Source organism: Aythya ferina, assembly GCF_964211825.1.
Source record: "Aythya ferina genome assembly, chromosome: 1".
In the NCBI taxonomy this organism is placed as follows: domain Eukaryota; kingdom Metazoa; phylum Chordata; class Aves; order Anseriformes; family Anatidae; genus Aythya; species Aythya ferina.
The window spans coordinates 123,401,933-123,421,305 of NC_140296.1; the positions used below are offsets into that span (position 1 = coordinate 123,401,933).

The 19,373-nt window shown below is 39.3% G+C and overlaps 1 protein-coding gene across 1 annotated transcript in view; it reads right to left on the reverse strand.

The window, feature by feature from the left end:
* SPAG17 (sperm associated antigen 17) overlaps window positions 1–19,373 on the reverse strand; it is a 108,414-nt gene that overhangs the window by 21,493 nt on the left and 67,548 nt on the right. The window contains exons 25-33 of the mRNA XM_084501145.1: window positions 16,270–16,390; window positions 13,578–13,996; window positions 11,756–11,885; window positions 8,453–8,673; window positions 7,397–7,541; window positions 4,259–4,413; window positions 3,674–3,850; window positions 2,343–2,470; window positions 1,176–1,306 (exon numbers count right to left, since the gene is read on the reverse strand). Of these exons, the coding sequence (XP_084357271.1) occupies window positions 1,176–1,306; window positions 2,343–2,470; window positions 3,674–3,850; window positions 4,259–4,413; window positions 7,397–7,541; window positions 8,453–8,673; window positions 11,756–11,885; window positions 13,578–13,996; window positions 16,270–16,390 (1,627 nt within the window). The remainder of the gene's footprint in view (window positions 1–1,175; window positions 1,307–2,342; window positions 2,471–3,673; window positions 3,851–4,258; window positions 4,414–7,396; window positions 7,542–8,452; window positions 8,674–11,755; window positions 11,886–13,577; window positions 13,997–16,269; window positions 16,391–19,373) is intronic.

Consider the following 19,373-nt stretch of genomic DNA (forward strand, 5'->3'; position numbering starts at 1 on the left):
TAATTTTGAAGTTTTTCAAAATATTTTTTCTTACCCAAACCCAAAGTCTACTTAATCTAATCTTATCTACCCCATTGTTGGACTTCTGATATTGCCACTGAGGTACTTCGTTACAATGATTCAAAATTGTAAAGCTTCATTATCAGTTCAAATGGTGTACAGGGAAAGGCAGAGTATGAAGTCTGGAAGAGCATCCTATAACAGCTGGATCCAAAGAAAACCTCGAACCTGGAACTCTTCCTCTATCTTTCTCTTAACCTGTGATTGGAATACTTTCATGAAAGTCATTTTCCTTGGAGGTAATATTGAACTGCCACCATTACAAATGACTGCTGGTTGCAAGCAGGTTTTCTTGGCTGGGATTTTCACTGGTATGCATCTTCTCCATCTTCCTGAGATTTCCACTTCCCCTGTCTTTTTTTGGGCCTCTCAGTGCCCTTTCTCTTTTCTTTTTCCCATGACAAAATTATTCCAGTCAGTTTATACAGTGGGGAGGAACTGGTCATTACTATCATCACCAACATCTAGGGGAACCATATATTTCTGTCTTTTTCAAGATATGTTTAATATAAGAATCTACCTGTTATGCCCTGGTATATTTATAGAAACACAGTATCTCTAACTAACTTCACAATAACAAACAGACATTTCAGGTTGTAAATTCTTGTGTTGCTGTAATGGGATGGTTGGTACCACATACCAACCCTGTATTGGCTTCTCCTATTTCAGTCATATTTTTCCAGTTTCTCAATAACATATATTTATTCTTTCCAACAGCTAGACTAATGGTCAACAACAGAACATCACTGTCTTCATAGATAAACCAACTATATCATTAAATGAAAATTGCAATAAATTTAATATTTTTGATGGAAACACACAGAGAATTACGCATTTGGTAAATGCTTTTGTGTGCTTATCTGAGAGTGGAAAAAGATATGCCAGCTGTTCCTCCACTGATCCCTTCAAAATGTCATTCATTTAATTCTGTTTCCCAGAGTTTTTGCACAAGCTCCTTCCCTTTGCTTCACTGCCAGAAGTTTGGATGCCTGTCTATGTGGGGAAAAACTTTTTCAAATTTCCTCTCCAAATAAGAATTTTGACACTTCTGATACCACCTTTGTATTTTTTTTTTCTGTTACTAGATTATCAGAAAAGAAATTAAGTTTTCCTACCTGGATGTTCTTGCACAGGTTCCCTCAAGACTACAGCAGCTGGATCACTGGAAGCCTCAGCGAGATACTCTTCTACATCCTTGCGCCGCAGGAGTTCAGTTCCAGAACCATCCGTGTGGATGACAAAGAACCTGGAGAGCCAGCCACACAACTCCGATTGTATTGAGCATAGGAGGCAAAGTATTGGCACTGGGGGAGGTTGCAGGGGTGGCCTCTGTGAGGAGAGGCTGGGGCTGCCCCATGCTGGACACAGATGGTTCCATCTGGCTGCAATGGCCCCAGCTTCCAGGCACATCTGAGCCCAGAAGCCAACCTGGACCCTCTTCTGGGAAAGCATATTTAAGACAGGGTCGAATGCTGTGCAGGTAGTGAGGATTCAGGAAAAAAGTGTGGGAAACAACCTTGCAGACACTAGTGTCAGAGAAGGAGGAGAGAGAGAAGGTGCTGCAGGTGACAGAGCAGAAGTTCCCCCGTAGCCCATGGAGGAGACCATGGTGGAGCAGGTGGATATTCCCTTAAGGAACTGCAGCCTGTGGACAGCCCACACCGGAGCAGACTTGTCCTGAAAGACTGCAGCATATGGAGAGGACCCACACTGTAGCAGGGGAGAAGTGTGAGGAAGAAGAAGAGGCAGAGAGGAACTGTTATGGACTGACCACCACCCTCCATTCCCCATACACCTGTACCACTCATGGTGCATGAAGGAGTGGAAGTGGAGGAGTCATGTTGAGCTGGGGAAAAATAAGGGGTTGGGTTGGAAAGTGTTTTAGTTTGTCTTTGTTTCTCACCATCCAGTTCTATTTTAACTGGCAATAAATGATGTTATTCTTCCCTAAGCTGAATCTGTTTTGCCCATGACAGTAACTGTTACGCAATTTGTATTTATCCCACATGCTTTTCCATTTTATTTTCAGCCCTTGTCCTGTCAAGCAGGGAAAACGAGCAAGCAGCTGAGTGGGTGTCTGTCAGCTAGCCAATGCCAACGCACCACACCAATCAAATCCAATGGCTTTCAGACTGCATTCTTTTCAAGATGGTAAAAATTAAAAAGCACTGTGATGACAAAACAAGAAAATGGAACTTCAAGAAGTTGACATCAAATGTGTAGATACACAGTACTGAACAAAGAAAATGCCAGTCTACAAAACCTGAACTCATGCTGTTTACCTGGGGACATGCTCATCATAAATGACAGGTTTCTTATCTTCTGGGAGTACTGATACCGAACTCCTGTTCTCCTTATTGTCAGAGCCAATGCTAGGAACAACCACAGATGTGCTGCCATCAGCCATGACCTATAATTGAAATTATATAAAATTACTTGTGTTTCATGATTTATTTAAAACAGTAACTTGCTGATGGACTGTAATATGATCTATCCCAGTGAAAGAGACAAAAAAATATATATTTCAGGTTGAGAAACCTGAAATTCACAGGAAAAAAAAAAAGTGTAAAAAGAGAAACATATTTATAAGTATTGTGTAGGTTGTGAACCTGTAGTACTCAGCCAGTGAGGAAACCTAGCAAGAAATCAAGCATCAGGTAGCAAGGGACATAGGACTATGACACACTTCTTCTGCATGCTCCTACTTGCAGGATGCATGCCATTGCAATTGAGCATAAATTAGTTAAAAAGAGACCTTGTCTTACAAAATTTTGGGGATATTTCTCACATAATGTATAATATATAATGTATATATATGTATATATATATGTAATGTATATATATGTATATATAATATATATATATATATAACGTATAATGTATAATGTATAATGCCAATGTATATCCAAGGAAGTCTCAGTGCCAAACTATGTAAGTTCAAAACCCCTCTATACCCTCTTTAGTGTACTTTATATCAGATTTATCAGAGCATGTGGTTATAAACAACACATAATTCAGAGAAATGGTAATGATTTCAATCGGATGTCACATTTAGAACCTTTAAGTAGAACCTTTAATGGGAAAACAGTATGTGGATCACAGACACTTAAATGAACTCAAAGATAAGTACTAACCTAGCTCAAAAGCATGTCTTAGGTGTGCAAGGATCACAGCACAAACAGTGTGAATTTAAAGACTGAATTTTACAACAATATTTGCCTTACCAGGCAGATTAGTGTGTTTCTATGGATCTTCTGAAAAGCCAATGCTCTCTCTCATTTTTAATCCTTGTTTGCAGAGCTTTTTTTTTTTTTTTTTTTTTTTTTTTTTGATATGAGTCGATAATTAAGATAGCTTTACAGCTAGGTGAAGTAAACTGTAGACCATGTGTTTTATGTCAACCTCTCTAGAGTGGGGAAATACCAAAAAAGTGAAACCTGAGAACTGTCACGTTCTCAAGAACATTTCAGAGATCTGATTCAGGAACTGTTCCTTCTGGCTAGCTAGGCTACTTTAAAAATTAGTACTAGAAGGCTACAAACTAACTTTGAAAAATGTTTATGAGATAAAATTACCTAAAATGCAGAAACTCATTTCCTTCCATGTATTTTACCTTGAAAAGATTTCCTTCAGGATCCATCATCTCACAAATAGTGCTGGAAGTGTGTTTCATAACATATCTCCCTGTTTGTTTTCCTTCCTTCTTGCTGATAAAATTGTAAACTTCATGGGTATAAACTGCTGTGCAATCTTCATCAATGAAAAGGGAACCTGTCTTGATGGGTAAAACCTATCACAGGAAAAAAGTGATGAGTTTCAGTCCTCAAAGGTGAAATGTTCAGCTTAGATATAGCATAAAAATAAAGAACAGGTGCAAATCAAGAAGAGAGCTCTCAGATCATTACTACTGAATTATACAGTTTTGAGGGAATGGAGGGAGAGGAAGAAGGAAGATGAAAGAGTAAGCTGATGCTAGTCTTTGTAAAATCTTTAACTTTGGAAAATAATTTAAGATTGTGAAATAAATCTACAGCTGTGAGTAACTATCTAAACATTGGCAGAGTATAAAATAGAGAGATTCATACAATTCATGAAGGCTACAGAGAAGGGAGTTAAAATAGTCAAGGTGAGAAAAGCTGATGGTGTGGAACTCTGGACACAGATAAATATCACTGTCACGAAGTATAACAACTCCCACCTGATATGTTCCCTGTGGCCTTGCTGTAACAGATGTCCCATCTCCAAAGACGGTACAACAAGAACCGTCCTCACAATTTGTTGTAACAGTAGCAAACTTGGGATTTTCTACTCGTACATGTTTCACTTTCTTTGTAATGGCTTCTGAGAGTTCATCTAAGAATTAATACAGAACAACTAGACTGGAGTAAATGAACCATAGGACAGTGTCAGGATTCAATTTGCATTTTCTCTCAAAACGCTGATCAGTAAAAGACCGTCAAACTTTTGATAACATCCTTTATCATATAATTTTGTTGTGTAAACATTATGCAACCTTTGAATTTTTGAACTCTCTACTGAATATAGGAAGATTCATAGAATCATAGAATGGTAGGGGTTGGAAGGGACATTAAAGATCATCCAATTCTAACTTCCCCGCCATCAGCAGGGACATCTTTCACTAGACGAGGTTGCTCCATGCCCCATCCAGCCTGGTCTTAAACATTTCCACAGAAGGGGCATCCACAACTTCTCTGGGCAACCTGTTCCAGTGCCTCATGACATTCACAATAAAGAATTTCTAACCTAATGTCTAATCTAAATCTGCCCTCTTTTAATTTAAAGCCATGACTCCTTGTCCCATCATTATACTCCCTGACAAAAAGTCCCTCCTCAGATTTCTTGTAGGCCCTCTTTTAGGTACTGGAAGACTACTATAATGTCTCACTGGAGCCTTCTCTTCTTGAGGCTGAACAACCCCAACTCCCTCAGCCTGTCTTCATCGGAGAGGGACTCCAGCCCTTTCATCATCCTCATGGCCCTACTCTGGCCATGTCCTAAGAGGTCCATGTCCTTGTTCTGTAGGCCCCAGAGCTGAACATGGTAGTCTGGGTAGTCATCACTCCAGCTGCTCATTCACTTGGAGGGTAGTAACCAAACCCCTGTTTGTGGCACCAGTCCTGTAACCATCTTTTTATTTGCCAGATTTAACTGGCTTTTTCAATCCCCTTCCCTTTAACTGGCAGAACTGCTGAAAAAACCTACCTCTGCTCCTGAGTCCTTTACTGCTGCTCCCAGTGCTCTGTAATCCTTTTTGATACTTCACAGGCTGCTCCTGGCTGCATCAGTGGCATCCAGTTTAACACCATCACTGGTGTTAAACAGCAGCAGCAAACAGTCCTTAGGCTTGACATTCTCTTGGTGATATCCCTGATATGAGCACCTGGTAAGCAGCAGACTACTCTCAAGAGCGGATCAGGTCAGCAGATGGGTGCCTCTGTACCACTCAGAAGAGAGTCTCCTGCTACTATCACTTGTCACCTTTTCCTAGTTGGACTAATTGATATGAAGGGAGCAAACCAATCTGTCTTACTCATCTCCACCCTCCCTGCAATGGGTCTTTTCTTTTCAGTCAGCAGAGGGGTGAAGCAGTTCCGTAAGGGCACCTCAGGCTTTGGGGGAAGACTCTCCTGTTGGTCCCTGTTGTTGCCAACTTCCACTCTGCTGTGTTATTGCCCCCCCCTCCCTTCTGTGAGTGGCAGTGAGGGAATTTCAGGCTGTTTGGTTCTTTGCAGTCTACGCTAGGATCCAGCTGTCTAACTCCTCCTCAGCCTCCTAGATGCTACACAGCCTTGTCATTGCCTCCTGCAGCTCAGCCACCTGGTGCAGGTCATCCTCCTAGGCACAACTTTTGCAGGCAGGTCTGCCACCTGTCCCTGCCCCAAGGAAAGATCCAGGCACTTCAGTAGTCAGAGGTCTGCACTGCTGTCTCACCCCTCAGTAGCTCTGTCTGGGTAGAGGCACTAGCCACCACTGGGGTAGATGGTGCAGCCAGTGCCACAGCCTTTGCCCACCGTTCTGCGTTGAGAATCAGGTAGGGTGAGTGCCCGTGGACTGTGCAGATCCAGGTGCAGGGTTAAGGTGTACTTGTCACCTCCCTCTTTGGCCAGTGGGATGGCCCTTCCTCAAAGGGATGTCCTCCCACCCAAACTGCCATGCCAACTGCCACACCATGCCCTTTTTGCCCACCCTGTTTGCCGTGCTCCCTAGGGGCTGCTTATGTGGTGGCTGCCATTACTACTGGTTGTGCCCACACCTCGTCAGCTGCTTGTGTGAGTTGCTGGCCCCTGGTGGGTCTCTGTGCTCCCCTGGGGCTTCCCCAGCTCAGGAGACCCCCTTGTACACCACCATCCCTGACTCTGCTGTGAAACCCACCCGCACCAGAGCTGATCACCTCAGCGAGTCCATTCATCTAAGGATGGCCAGGTGACTACATTCTAATTTATCAGGTATGTAACTAAACATAATGATCTGGATATTTGTAACAAACAAGTTGGATCACTGAAGTACTTAACGCCTGTGATACATGCTCTAGGATGCGAAGGAATTCCTGTTCAGCAGCACAAGTGATAGAAAGCAAATCGACCTGGTGTGTTAATTTGGCCACTGCTTTCCCATTGAATAGACAGGTCACTGTTTTAATTTTTAAAATTCCACACTGTTAACTGAATAATTATCTTTCCCTGTGCAACCAGAACTTCCTACTTTGTTTGAACAGTTTGTCGGCTTGAGACCAACACAGTCAATATACACTTCATATTAATTACAGAAGACAGAACTTGTCCAGCAACTGAAGGAAGCATACAGAATACACTGCCAGCCAGAAGAAACATGGATGACCATTAGCCTCATTTGTTTCAGGCAAATGTATCTACATGGGGCATTTTCCAAGGCCATATTCAATGAAATTTTGAATATCTCCAAGGTTGTGAAGTCCACGGTTTGTCTGAGGATTGTAAGGATGCCCCAGTCCTTATACATATATTCAGTTAAGATTCAAATCAACTTACATGCTATATCAGGATAGGTGTAGGGAGGGCAATGAAAATAACAGAACTCTCAGGCACTGTGTTCACATGGTGAGGTGGGTCACACAAATATGTAAGTGGAAAGAAGGAAATTTACTTCTTTGCTGCAGTGTAAATTTTACAATGAATGCTGATGGAAAAAAAAAAAAAAAAAGACCAGAAAGGCAAACCTAGCCTACACTGCATCATTGGATTTGTTATCTAAGCTACTAGCATGAGCCTTCATAAGTATATTTTGACAATTATGAAACAAGATAAAGCAGAGATAAGTGCACCCCTTTTGATTTTACCTGTTTCCTCACTATCCTCAGGCACAAAAAGTTCTTTGCAGTCTTGATAAAAAGTTGTGATCCTAGTACCATCGGCATGATCTACTACTCTGCTACCATCCAGCTTCTTAACGATTATCACTTCATCATCTCGTACAGTCATAACCTGAAAGAATGAAGGAATATGGACATATATTAGCACTGAGATACCTCTAACAGCAACAACAGTAATACAAGATGATATGTATTGAAACTCTGAACAAGCTGGACTAATACAACTTTATCTAGTTCAGACACCGAGGATTTACATTTCCTTCAAAATCTGCAGCTTTTGTATTAGTAACAGTGTAATAAAATCTTTATGATGTATTGAAAGAACAGTCAAATCAAGCAAATCAATAGATGGTTAAGGACTGGTGCTACAGACAGGGGCTTAATTACTACTCTCTATGTCAATGAGCAGCTGGACTGATGACTACCTGAAGTACGGTGTTCATCTCTGGGGCTCCCAGCACAAGAAGGACGTATTAGAACATGACCAGAGGATGGCCATGAGGATGACGAAAGGGCTGGAGCCCCTCTTCTATGAAGACAGGCTGAGGGAGTTGGGGTTGTTCAGCCTCAAGAAGACAAGGCTCCAGTGAGACATTATAGCGGCCTTCCAGTACCTATGGATGGCCTACAAGAAAGCTTAGGTGGGACTTTTTGTCAGGGAGTGATGGGACAAGAAGTCATGGCTTTAAACTAAAAGAGGGCTGACTTAGATTAGATATTAGGTTAGAAATTCTTTACTGTGAGTGTCGTGAGGCACTAGAACAGTTTGCCCAGAGAAGATATGGATGTCCCCTCCGTGGAAGTGTTCAAAGCCAGGTTGGATGGGGCATGGAGCAACCTGGCCTAGTGGAGGTGTCCCTGCCCAAAGCAGGGGGGTTGGGACTAGATGATCTTTGATGTCCCTTCCAACCCAAACCGTTCTATGGTTCTATGATTCCATGATTCTATGAACATATGCTACAACAGATGATGGCATCCCTGTCTCTTAAGAGTGCTATAATAACACACAAAAAATAGTAGTACTGTTCCATCAGCTGGGTCAGTTGCCTGATAGACTAAGATTGGCTCCAGATCCATTCGTTTTGCTCCTTCAGTGCCCACTTGAATGCCTAATGGGGTTGTTGTTATCCAGGTTCCTGCCTGATTCTCCTTAGGTTGGTCAGAATCAACTAGACCCTGAATGGTATTTTCAGATACTTCATCCTTGTTTGGGTGTGATGCACCATTTCTGTCACTTCCTTTTCCTGCAGAAACAAAAATGTCTGTATTAGACTTTGCGTTCTCTAAGGCAAAAGACAAAATCTATCAACTGAAGAATTTCTGTGAGTATTGTCTTTGACAGAATCGAAAGAATGATTTACCAGACTAGACAGAAATTACAAGAGCTGTTACTCAAAGTAATGCTCTTTAATATGTTCATTAATGACATATAAAAACAAATAGCATGCTAATGATATCTGATTATGACATGACTTTGGAATGTACTATCAAAGCAGAACAGAATTTGAATGGCTTATAGGAGAAAAAGACATGCCAAACTATCCGATGAGCTTGAGGACTCAAGTAGTATAAATTTGTTAAACCTAATAGAAAGAAGTTTATGAAAAAAGGACTAATAAAAATGATTTCTGCTTCAGACAAGTTTGCAGCAGTTAAGTAAGATAAAGTCCTGGATATACCATCCATATAGAATGAGTGTAAGTTATCACTGTGAAAGAAGAGTGACAAAAAAGGCAAATCCAAACCTATGGCACATCAGAAGAAAAGAGATGCAGATTACATTGTGAAAGGTAATGGAGAAATCTTATCAAGAATATTACAGAGAATTCCGGTCTCCCATATACAAGAAAAGGAACTAGACAAAGTGTAGGCAAAACACAACAGCATGGTCTGGACAGGACTCTAGAAGTTTACAGCATACAAATCCTAGCAAACAAAATGCAAAAAAGATACAAATATTCACTGTAAGTTTGGCAAGACTAAGTAGTAGAGAGGAAAGGTGGGGGGGGAAAGTGATTATAAAAAAAGGATAAGTAATAAAATATATACAGTGGCCACAGATACTGAAACCAAAAATTAGAAGATGATTTGTCAGAGTAGTTCTCTGACAAATCTCTATCCTTGCAGATATCCTAAGGAATATTCTAAGAACAGGGGACTGGACATGATGAATCAGAAAATCTCTTTTTGAAAGACTTTAGCAGCAATTTTTATTCACATGCTTCCAATAAATTATAAGTTAATGTTATGACAGTTCATAATTATTCTTTGTACTATGTAGCACTGACAGTGATCTGGGATCACACTGAGGTATGAAGCAAGTTGAGGCAGTTTGCAGAAGCACTCACCAAGCAACTTTCCATCATTCATCATCAGTCCTAGCTATCAGGGGATGTCCCAGTTGACTGGTGGCTAGCAAATGTGATGTCTGTCTACAAGAAAGGTGGGAAGGAGGATCTGAGAATCTACAGATCTGTCAGTCTGGATTCGGTGCCAGGGAAGTTCGTGGAGCAGATTATCTTGAGTTCCATCACAAGGCACTTACAGGGCAACCAGGTGATCAGGCCCAGTCAGCATGGATTTATGGAAGTCAGGTCCTATTTGACAAGCCTGATCTTCTCTGACAAGGTGATGCACTCAGTGGGTGAGGGAAAGGCTGTGGATGTGGTCTACCTAGACTTCTGTAAGGCTTTTGACACCATTTCCTACAGCTTTCTCCTGGAGAAACTGGCTGCTCATGGCCTGGATGGGTGTACTCTTCGTTGGGTTAAAAAGTGGATGGGTGGCTGTGCCCAAAGAGTCATAGTGAATGGAGTTAAATCCAGCTGAAGGCTTGTCACTAGTGGTGTCCCTCGGACCTCAGTAATGCGGCCTGTTCTCTTCAATATCTTTATCAATGATCTGGATGAGGGGATCAAGTGCACCCTCAGTAAGTCTGCAGACAACAGCAGGTTAGGTGTGAGTGTCGATCTACTTGAGGGCAGAAAGGCTCTACAAACAGATCTGGATAGGCTGGACTGATAGGCCGGGGCCAACTGTATGAAGTTCAACAAGGCCAAGTGCCGGGTCCTGCACGTGGGGTGAAACAACCCCAAGCAGCGCTACAGGCTGGGAGATGAGTGGCTGGAAAGCTGCCTGGCAGAAAGGGCCCTGGGGGTATTGGTTAATAGCTGTCTGAATATGAGCCAGCAGTGTGCTCAAGTGTCCATGAAGGCCAACAGCATCCTGGCTTGTATCAGAAATAGTATGGCCAGCAGGACTAGGGAAATGATTGTCCCTCTGTACTTGACTCTGGTGAGGCCGCACCTTGAACGCTGTGTTCAGTTTTGGGCCCCTCACTACAAGAAGGACACTGAGGTGCTTGAGGGTGTCCAAAGAAGGGCAGTGGAGCTGGTGAAGGGTTTAGAGCATAAGCTGTATGAAGAGTGTCTGAGGGAGCTGGGGTTGTTTAGAATGGAGAAAAGGAAGCTCAGGGGAGATCTTATCATGCTCTACAATTACTTTAAAGGAGGCTATAGCAAAGTGGGGATTGGTCTCTTCTCCCACACACCGAGTGATAAGAAAAGAAGACCTCAAGTTGTGCAAGGAGAGGTTTAGGTTGGGTATTATGAAAAAAATCTTCACTGAAAGGGTTGCAAAGTATTTGAACAGGCTGCTCAGGGAACTAGTTGAGTCACCATGCCTGCAGGTCTTCAAAAAAAACATAGATGTATAACAGTGATGTGGTTTAATGGTAGACTTTTAAGTACTAGGTTAAAGGTTGGACTAGATGATCTTAGAGGTCTTTTCCAGCCTAAATGATTCTATGATTCTATGATAAGCAAACATTTATTTGTTTCTTTCTCTGCCAAACACAGTAACATGAGAATACTGTAGCAGACCACAAATCCATACAATCAGTTGATTATGACCAAGATTAGGTGTCTTGAAATACATGCAACGAGAAAGAAAAATGTTGTAAGTCCTCTGTGAAAAGAACATTTCTCAACACCAGGACTAAAAAGTGTGTAATACGTAAGTAAGGATTTGACACTACTGTAGTTGCAAGGATTTATTTGAAATGACTGTTAAGTCACTCTTCTAGCTAGGTAGTTCTTATATACCCTTTAACTTCTTAGAGTTCTTGCAGTTTAGAAGAAAAAGAAAACTGGAGCAGGAGAGAAATGATCTGCTGTGAAGATAACAAATTAGCAGTGTACAGCAGCTGAGTACAGATAAAAATTCATTTTTACACTGGCAGAATTTTCAGACTAAAGAAAAATGCCCTTTATTTAGTATTATCAGCCCTGTTATCTTTAAATCTGTCTGAAACACTCAAAATGTTACCTTTCTTAGTGCTAGTCTCTGGTAAAGGCTCTGATTCTGGTAACAGTTCCGTGTTATCTGGAATTGCAGGTGGTGGAAGGACAGGGCCAGAATCAGGACTCCTACTCACTGTGCCATCAGCAAACAGAATCTACAAAAAACAAAGACATATTAGAAGCTAAAATAATTTCAAACAGTAATAAAGAATCTCAAAAGTATGTGTCACTAATATAATAGTCACTAGAATAGAGACTAGAATATTGGGTTACTATAATAGTGGGTGATAGAACTAAAAAAGTAAGACTGCCAGAATAAATACAAAAAATAAAGAAGCTATCTTAAAAAGAAAGGACTGCTAATTACTATAACTCACATATATAATCAATGGGGATTATATTTAGAAACAAATAGGCATTATAAAAGCAAAGATTATCCTTTGACTGCTTAAGTGGTCAAAGGTTGATGTTTTATGAATACCACTCTTTCTAGAAATGGTAATGCATCTGTATCACCACACTGATCTGGGATTCAGTTATTCCACATGTCTAGGATTGCTGTTATTTTTTTTATCCATCAAGGCAGCTAATAAAAAGTAGTCACGGTTATGTATCTTATAGCTGGTTTCTGAGTAACCATAGCTTGGTTATCTTATCATAGTTGGTTACTGTCCAAAATGCTTAACTCTTGATATGCATATTCCTTGTGTGGCAGATCAAACCTAGAATTACCCATATAATCTCTGAATTAATTTACAAATACAGCACAGATATTTGGGGGAGAAGATGGTACAATGTGGAAAACAAATGGACAACATATAGTCACATCTCTAGAGTCACAGTTACTGTAAGATAATTAAACATTTTTTCATTTTTGAGTGCTTGTCTATATGCATTCCATTTTTGATGACTCATGGATATTAAGTTAATGTGAAGAAGGTGGCAATTAATCTGCATATACAGGTGTTATGTTACAATCTTGCTAGGCACATGACCTATTTTCTTCTGTCAGGAGACTGTATCTTGAGAATAAACAAACAGCAGCCATCTCCTTGTATATTTCTGAAATGCATATGTTTCTCAGAAATGCTGGGTTAATGGTTTAAGATCTAATGTAATGAATGAATCTAATGCATTTGTACTAGGATTTGTTGTCTACTTAGACTGTAAAAAAATTGAGGAAATAATAAGGAATAATTTTGATAGTTTCTGAGTACAATCAGACAACTCTTTTCATCTGATTGCTTACTATACAGAATTTTAGACTTTGAAAAGATAATTGTTTGTAGATTGATTACAGTATTTGCAAAAGTGGTATCTAACTTACAGCACCTAAAAATTTGGTCCAAACTACTATGTGTAAACAAACAAGGAATATAGAAATATAGGAACATAGAGTCTTTTTGATGAAAATTTAGGATACCTGAAGGTGTCTGCAGGACTGAAGATCAGGTCTTTTTTGGATCCTGTATCACCATTAAGATTACTTAAAAAACATATGGATGTTTTTGTGTTGCCAAAATACCCAAAGACTAACTAACTAATCCACACTTTAGATGTTTAATTCAAGGAATGCAGTTCTCAAAACTTTATCCAGCTGTTTTCTAAACTCAAAGTTGTCTAAATGTTCATGTGCCTAAAATTTTCATCGTTAAAGCTCCACATGCACCCTAAGTTCTGATTCTGAACAAAGCCAAGAACATTTTAATCTTGACATAGCTGCAAAGCTCAGTTGTTACTTAACTCCTGCATCTATAAACTGAATACTTCTCTATGTCAGCTGACAAGCACAAGTTCAACAGTAATCACATACACAGGCTGCTTCCAATTAATTCAACTGAACATACCCAGGTAGATCCATCCATCATGTACTTTACAACAGTTCCTTGTCTAGTGATGACTCTTGACACCTCTTGTTCTATATGACTTGCCACTGTTGTATATAGTTGAGAGTTCTTTATCTTTTGGGGATAACTTTGCCTAACAAGAATTTCCAGAGCAGGCTGTTTCGCCTTTTTTCTTTCGGTGTCTTCTTGCTTTACTTCACCTTCTGTAACCTCATGTTCCTTCTCTCCACTTTCCATAACCTCCTCCTCCACTGCTTCATTTGCTTCATTTACAGCTTTCTCAACCTCCTCTTCCTTGGCTTCATCTGATTTAGTTTCACCTTTCTCAGGCTCTTCTTCCTTGGTTTCATCTGCTTTGGTCTCACCTTTCTCAGGCTCCTCTTCCTTGGCTTCATTTGCTTTGGTCTCACCTTTCAAATCTGAAAGCATTTTCACAGTTACTTAATACTGTGCAACACGCACTCAAACAGTGTAAAAACCCCAGCACCATGTTGTCTACAGGAGGTATTCAACTTAAGCTATTAAAAGTAACTCTCCTCAGTTTCCTCTGCAATCCATGGAGTTAGGGACAGTTTCTATCAGAGAACAATTTAAAGCAGTTATCTAATTAGAAATTCCTGTGGAGGTGTCTGTCTTTTCCACATGAAAACAAGAGAAATTTGAAGAAGGATTTACTACGGATACTGAACTTTTAGAAGACTGACATTTGGTGAGAGGAATCTTCTAACTTCCCCTAGCAGAGAAAAAGTAACTGAGTTTCACCAAATTTAAGACTAAATGGAAATGAACTTAGATATTTTGTCTACTTGAACAAATAAAGTTTTTAGATTAAATTGTGGCAGTGTGTTCACTGTGCTAATGAGTATAATAGTCAGTTGTGTCAAGACACTACATGTATGTGTCCATAACTGTTCTGTTCACCTTAACTATTTAGTATTTGAACTTATGTTCCTTGCCAAATTGTATGTGTGAAAACCATCTGCATCCTCTTTACTGTACTTTATATCAGATTGATCAGAGCACATTTACCCTAAACTGCCAAAATATTTTGATATGAAGAGGGAAGGGATATCTGATAAGAAAAATGAGGGAATATTTTACTATTAATTCAGGCTTGTATGGCAAAAAAATAAAAATAAAAAATCAAGGTATTTCTCAACCATGTGATTATAAACCTGTGCTGTATCTTGCTGGACAATATAGCATTTCTAATGCTATTTAATAAAAACAACTTTTTTTTTTTTCTTCTTAATTTATATACACTGGACTTGCTACTTGGCTAGTTTCTAAGAGGTATGGATGATATTTACTGTTGTTTCATTGGTTGCCAGGAAAATGAACGATTCTGCTGTTTTTTATGCAATAGCTCACATACAGGATATGTTGGAATTACTGATAGCAAGATTTGGCATGTGTGATAAATCCTGGATATATAGGAACCTCTGAAATTGTTCTGGTCTATTTTCACCTACTCAGTTGCTCTAACACATCCTGGGCTGCATGGATCTATTCTACATAGGCATTAAATGACATCTGGATGTGGCCATTTTAAAAACTGACCAGGTGACAAAAGAAAACTAAAACGCATTTGTCTGCTTCAAAACCCAAAACTTAAAAAAAAATGAGAATTACAACAGTTTATGGTATGCAGAGATGAACCTCATGCTGATTTTCAAAAATGCAAGGAAATTGAAGCATTGCAGAAGAATATGTCTGGCACAAAAACTTATTGGCATATCTATATACCTGATCATTCTTTGAAAGGAAATTCAAAGATAAGTGCACAAAGGGTTGTTACAAACACCCTGTCTGTACATTCTGGGTGACATAAAGCAAAGGACTTACTTGAAGTGGTTCCTTTTTCAACATGATTATATCTTTTAGAAAAGCAACTAAACCCAATTATAAAATATCCACTAGAAGACAGTATATCACAGCATGGGTTAGTTTTGTTAGTCACTCTTAGCATTAAAAAATAAGTGTATCTTAAATCTAGTATAAAAGCGCTATTCTCGAGTTTCAAGTCTCTAAAATTTGTAATTCATTTCTATACTGTGTTTACAAGCTCTGTATTGCTGTCACCAAAATTCTGATTTCTTTGTACTTCCACACTGGCACCAGTCACTCATTTAATCTTTATTTTGGTAATCAAATAAAGTTCTCTTGACATGAGCTCACAGTAAGATAAACCTTCTGATCCATTAATCATTCTTGTTACTCTGTCCTGAATATTCCAAACTATGAAAAACTTGCCTTGTAGACTTAACAACAATACATAATATTCCAAAGAAACACAGATATAGGTAACTTAATCTAACCGTTATCACTTAAGATTCCTCTGTATATATGTATTCAGGAATTGAAATTGCTCCTTTTCGCCTGTATTCCTATACATATGCATATTCAACAGATTATTCAACATGACTCCCACAGTATTTTTAGGGTTCCTGCTTCTCTTCCCCCCAGTCTAAATCCTTGCACTTTTAGTGCAAATAATGAAAAATAGTGCAAATAGTGAAACACATTATTTATGTTACAATTGCTATTAAATAGCCATTATGAAAGAATCAGGAATCTGAGACGTTAATACTTCGTATTGCTACATCTACACCTATCAAGGCAGAAATAATTTCCTTCTGCAATTTAAACTTCTTTAAAAACTCCTTATTCTACAGTGGCTGAAAAAACTAACCTTCAAAAATTTCACCAAGGAAAGTTAATACTAGTCCATTGGGACAGGAGACATTCAAGCTTCGGAAAGTAAGAGCATCTGAAATGACTTGTGTTTGGGAAGCTGGTTCTTCTATTTCCACCTACAGAGTGAAACATGAATTAGTTTTATTCCATTTGAAAAGACTTAAGAAAAAATTATATTATATATACATATATCAGATTTATCAAAACATTTCAAAAAAGTACTTTCTATCAGCCATTTATAACACGTTGAGAATGTATGGATTCTGAAGGGGAAACCTTACCTGATTTTTTTTTGATTATGCTATCTTATTTCATTCCTCTTCATTAACCCTTTAAGAAAACTTTTCATAACTTTATTAATTTTGCTGAGTCATTATGCTACCTTGTGCATGGTGTCAGGAAGATATGACAATACATGGATAACATGAAGTGGAAGACCATAACAGAACAGCACTGTATAATTGTGAACAGCACCTATAATTACTAAAAGAGCATGAAAGACAAGTAGAGCAGTACTTCCAGTCTGCTGGAAATATGGTAGATGAGAAGAGGACAAGAGGAACACTTGACAATCAAAAGGTGTAATTCTCTTTGTACTGCTTTGTAGTGGAAACCATCCTGATAAACAGAAAAGATGAGGATGACTTAAGGAATGTCTGAAGACACTACAACATTTGGGAAATATACAGCAGTGGATCCTTTGATGATATCTCCTCAGAAACGTATGTGACAATGAGCTACTCTATGCCAGTCCTAAGATGAAATTATTTTTTTTGCAGACAGGTAACAGAGAGAACTAGTCCTGGTATTATCCCGTATTCTTGATTTATAGGAAAAGAAATATAGAGGAAAAATAGAAAAAAATGGCAGATATTTTGCCCTATCATTTTAGATAAAGGATACTGTATATTTTATAGCTACTTTACATATTACTGGGTAATTAAGGCTATCCTCATTACCCTAAGATCACAGGCACAGGAGTCATAAGGAAGACAATGAAGAAAAAGGTAGAAGTAAACCTCAGTTGTCATCTACTTCTCCTTTTCTAATAGTAAACAAACAAACAAACAAAAAACTCAAGTATAACTATATCAAAATATCAAGTATAACTATACAGTTTGAGAAAACCTACCTATTGTAAAAATTTCCAGGGCTAGACATTTCCTCGTTTCCCTGGGCAATCTATTCCAAGTGCTTTACCTTGTTTAGCCTTACTGAGACTTTCCTCTTGGTTAGCCTGAATCTCTCTTGCAAAAAATTAAGTTTATTTCTGATAATTCGTATAACCATTTCTGGTTATATGGGCTAACATAAGAGATGATGTTGTCCATTTAGCTCTTTAGAGCAGGCTGTTCTGTCTCTAAGCTCTGGATCAAAGAAACCCAAACCAAGTCTTTTAACCGTTCCTCACTGGTCAAGTTTTCTAGACCTCTTACTGTTCCTGGTGCTTTCCTTAGAATTCTGCAGCATGGCCAGTATTTTTCTTGCAGTGCATTATCCATAACTGGAAACAGCACTGCAACTGAGGCTTTACCAGCCCCGAATGGAAGAATAATTTCACATATTTAGCAGGCTATTCTCCTGTTTATTCTCCTCAATATGGTGTTTGCCCTTCTCACAGCAAGATGGCATTGTTGACTTACGTATAGCTTGTGATCCTTTTCAACTCCCAGATCTTTTTCTGCATAACTGTTATTGATGGAACGGTCATCCATTCTGTTGATATATTATTTATGCGCAATTGTAGAACCTAATACATTTTCTTACTGAACTGCATCCTATTTTCTGGATGATGTCTATGTGAATTTGTCAACTTCACCTCAGATCTTGTCCTCTAAAATACCTGCAGACTCACATAGCTGGTGCTGTATGCACTAGCAAATGAATATTGATTTTTTTTTAGTTTTTATTAAAACACAAAAAATTACTGAAGACATTCTAAATGAAATCATAAATAGTCTCTTGGAAGAAGAGGAGGACCTTCAAGATGTCCTCATGACAGAATTTTAATGATAAAGGAATTTATGCAGGTTTTTTTTGGTACCATACAATTGCTGTATGTTATGCTGAGTGCTGTTTGGCAAATCCCTGCACCACTTTCAATGCACATGCTTTATAAATACCTAGATAAACTTGTGAAAATTGGCTCAGTAGCATTTTTTGTGGATATGGACAGAACCCATGTTGAAACAAGAGACACAGCATCACCTCATTCACTGGGTACCACAGAGCAGCATAGCTATGTCATGTCAGAGAGTCTTCCAAGGACATTCTCAGTACCTGTCCATTCTTATCTTTATTACTACCTTTTCCTCTCATTTTCTGTTCACTGGAAGCTATTTCCTGTTTCAAATGTATCTATTGCAGTTAACCCTTCATTTCCACGTTGCCTATTCCACCACTTTGAACACCTTTGCCTAGCTCAGTTAACATAACTATGATAAGCTGGCAACTCTTTAAGGATGTTTTTCTTAGCGTATACGAACTGTCCATCTGCCTGTGTAAGAAAGCGATCAGGGAGGGCAGAAAACCAGGATGGCTGTGCAAGGACCTGCTGGTCAAACTGAGGAGCAAGAAGGAAATGCACAGGCAGTGGAAGCAGGGACATATGGCCTGGGAAGAGTACAGGGATGCTGTTCGGATGTGCAGGGATGGGATCATGAAAGCCAAGGCACAGATGGAACTGAGCTTGGTAAGTGACGCAAAGAATAACAAGAAGGGATTCTGTAGGTATGTTGGCCAGAAAGAAAAGGCTGAGGAGAGTGTGCCCCCTCTGATAAACAAGAAGGGAGTTCTCACAGAACTCTATGAAAGATGTTCAAGATCAAATGTTATGCTCTTCTAATGCACATGGCCATGTAATTTCTGTATTACTCTGTGATAAGTATTCCATAACAGAAATTCAGAATCTGTTTTTGAAATGCCATCCATCCTTTCCAAAGGCCTGTCCTGTGACAGAAATAACTTCAGCCATAGACAAAAACAGCTTCCTCAAGTTGCTGGTCCCTGGCTAATGATCAGCTGGAAAGACCAAATTGCAAAGAAGGCTTTTGCAAAACTCTCCACTAATTAGGCTAACTGCTGGGTGTTGTGCTTGGG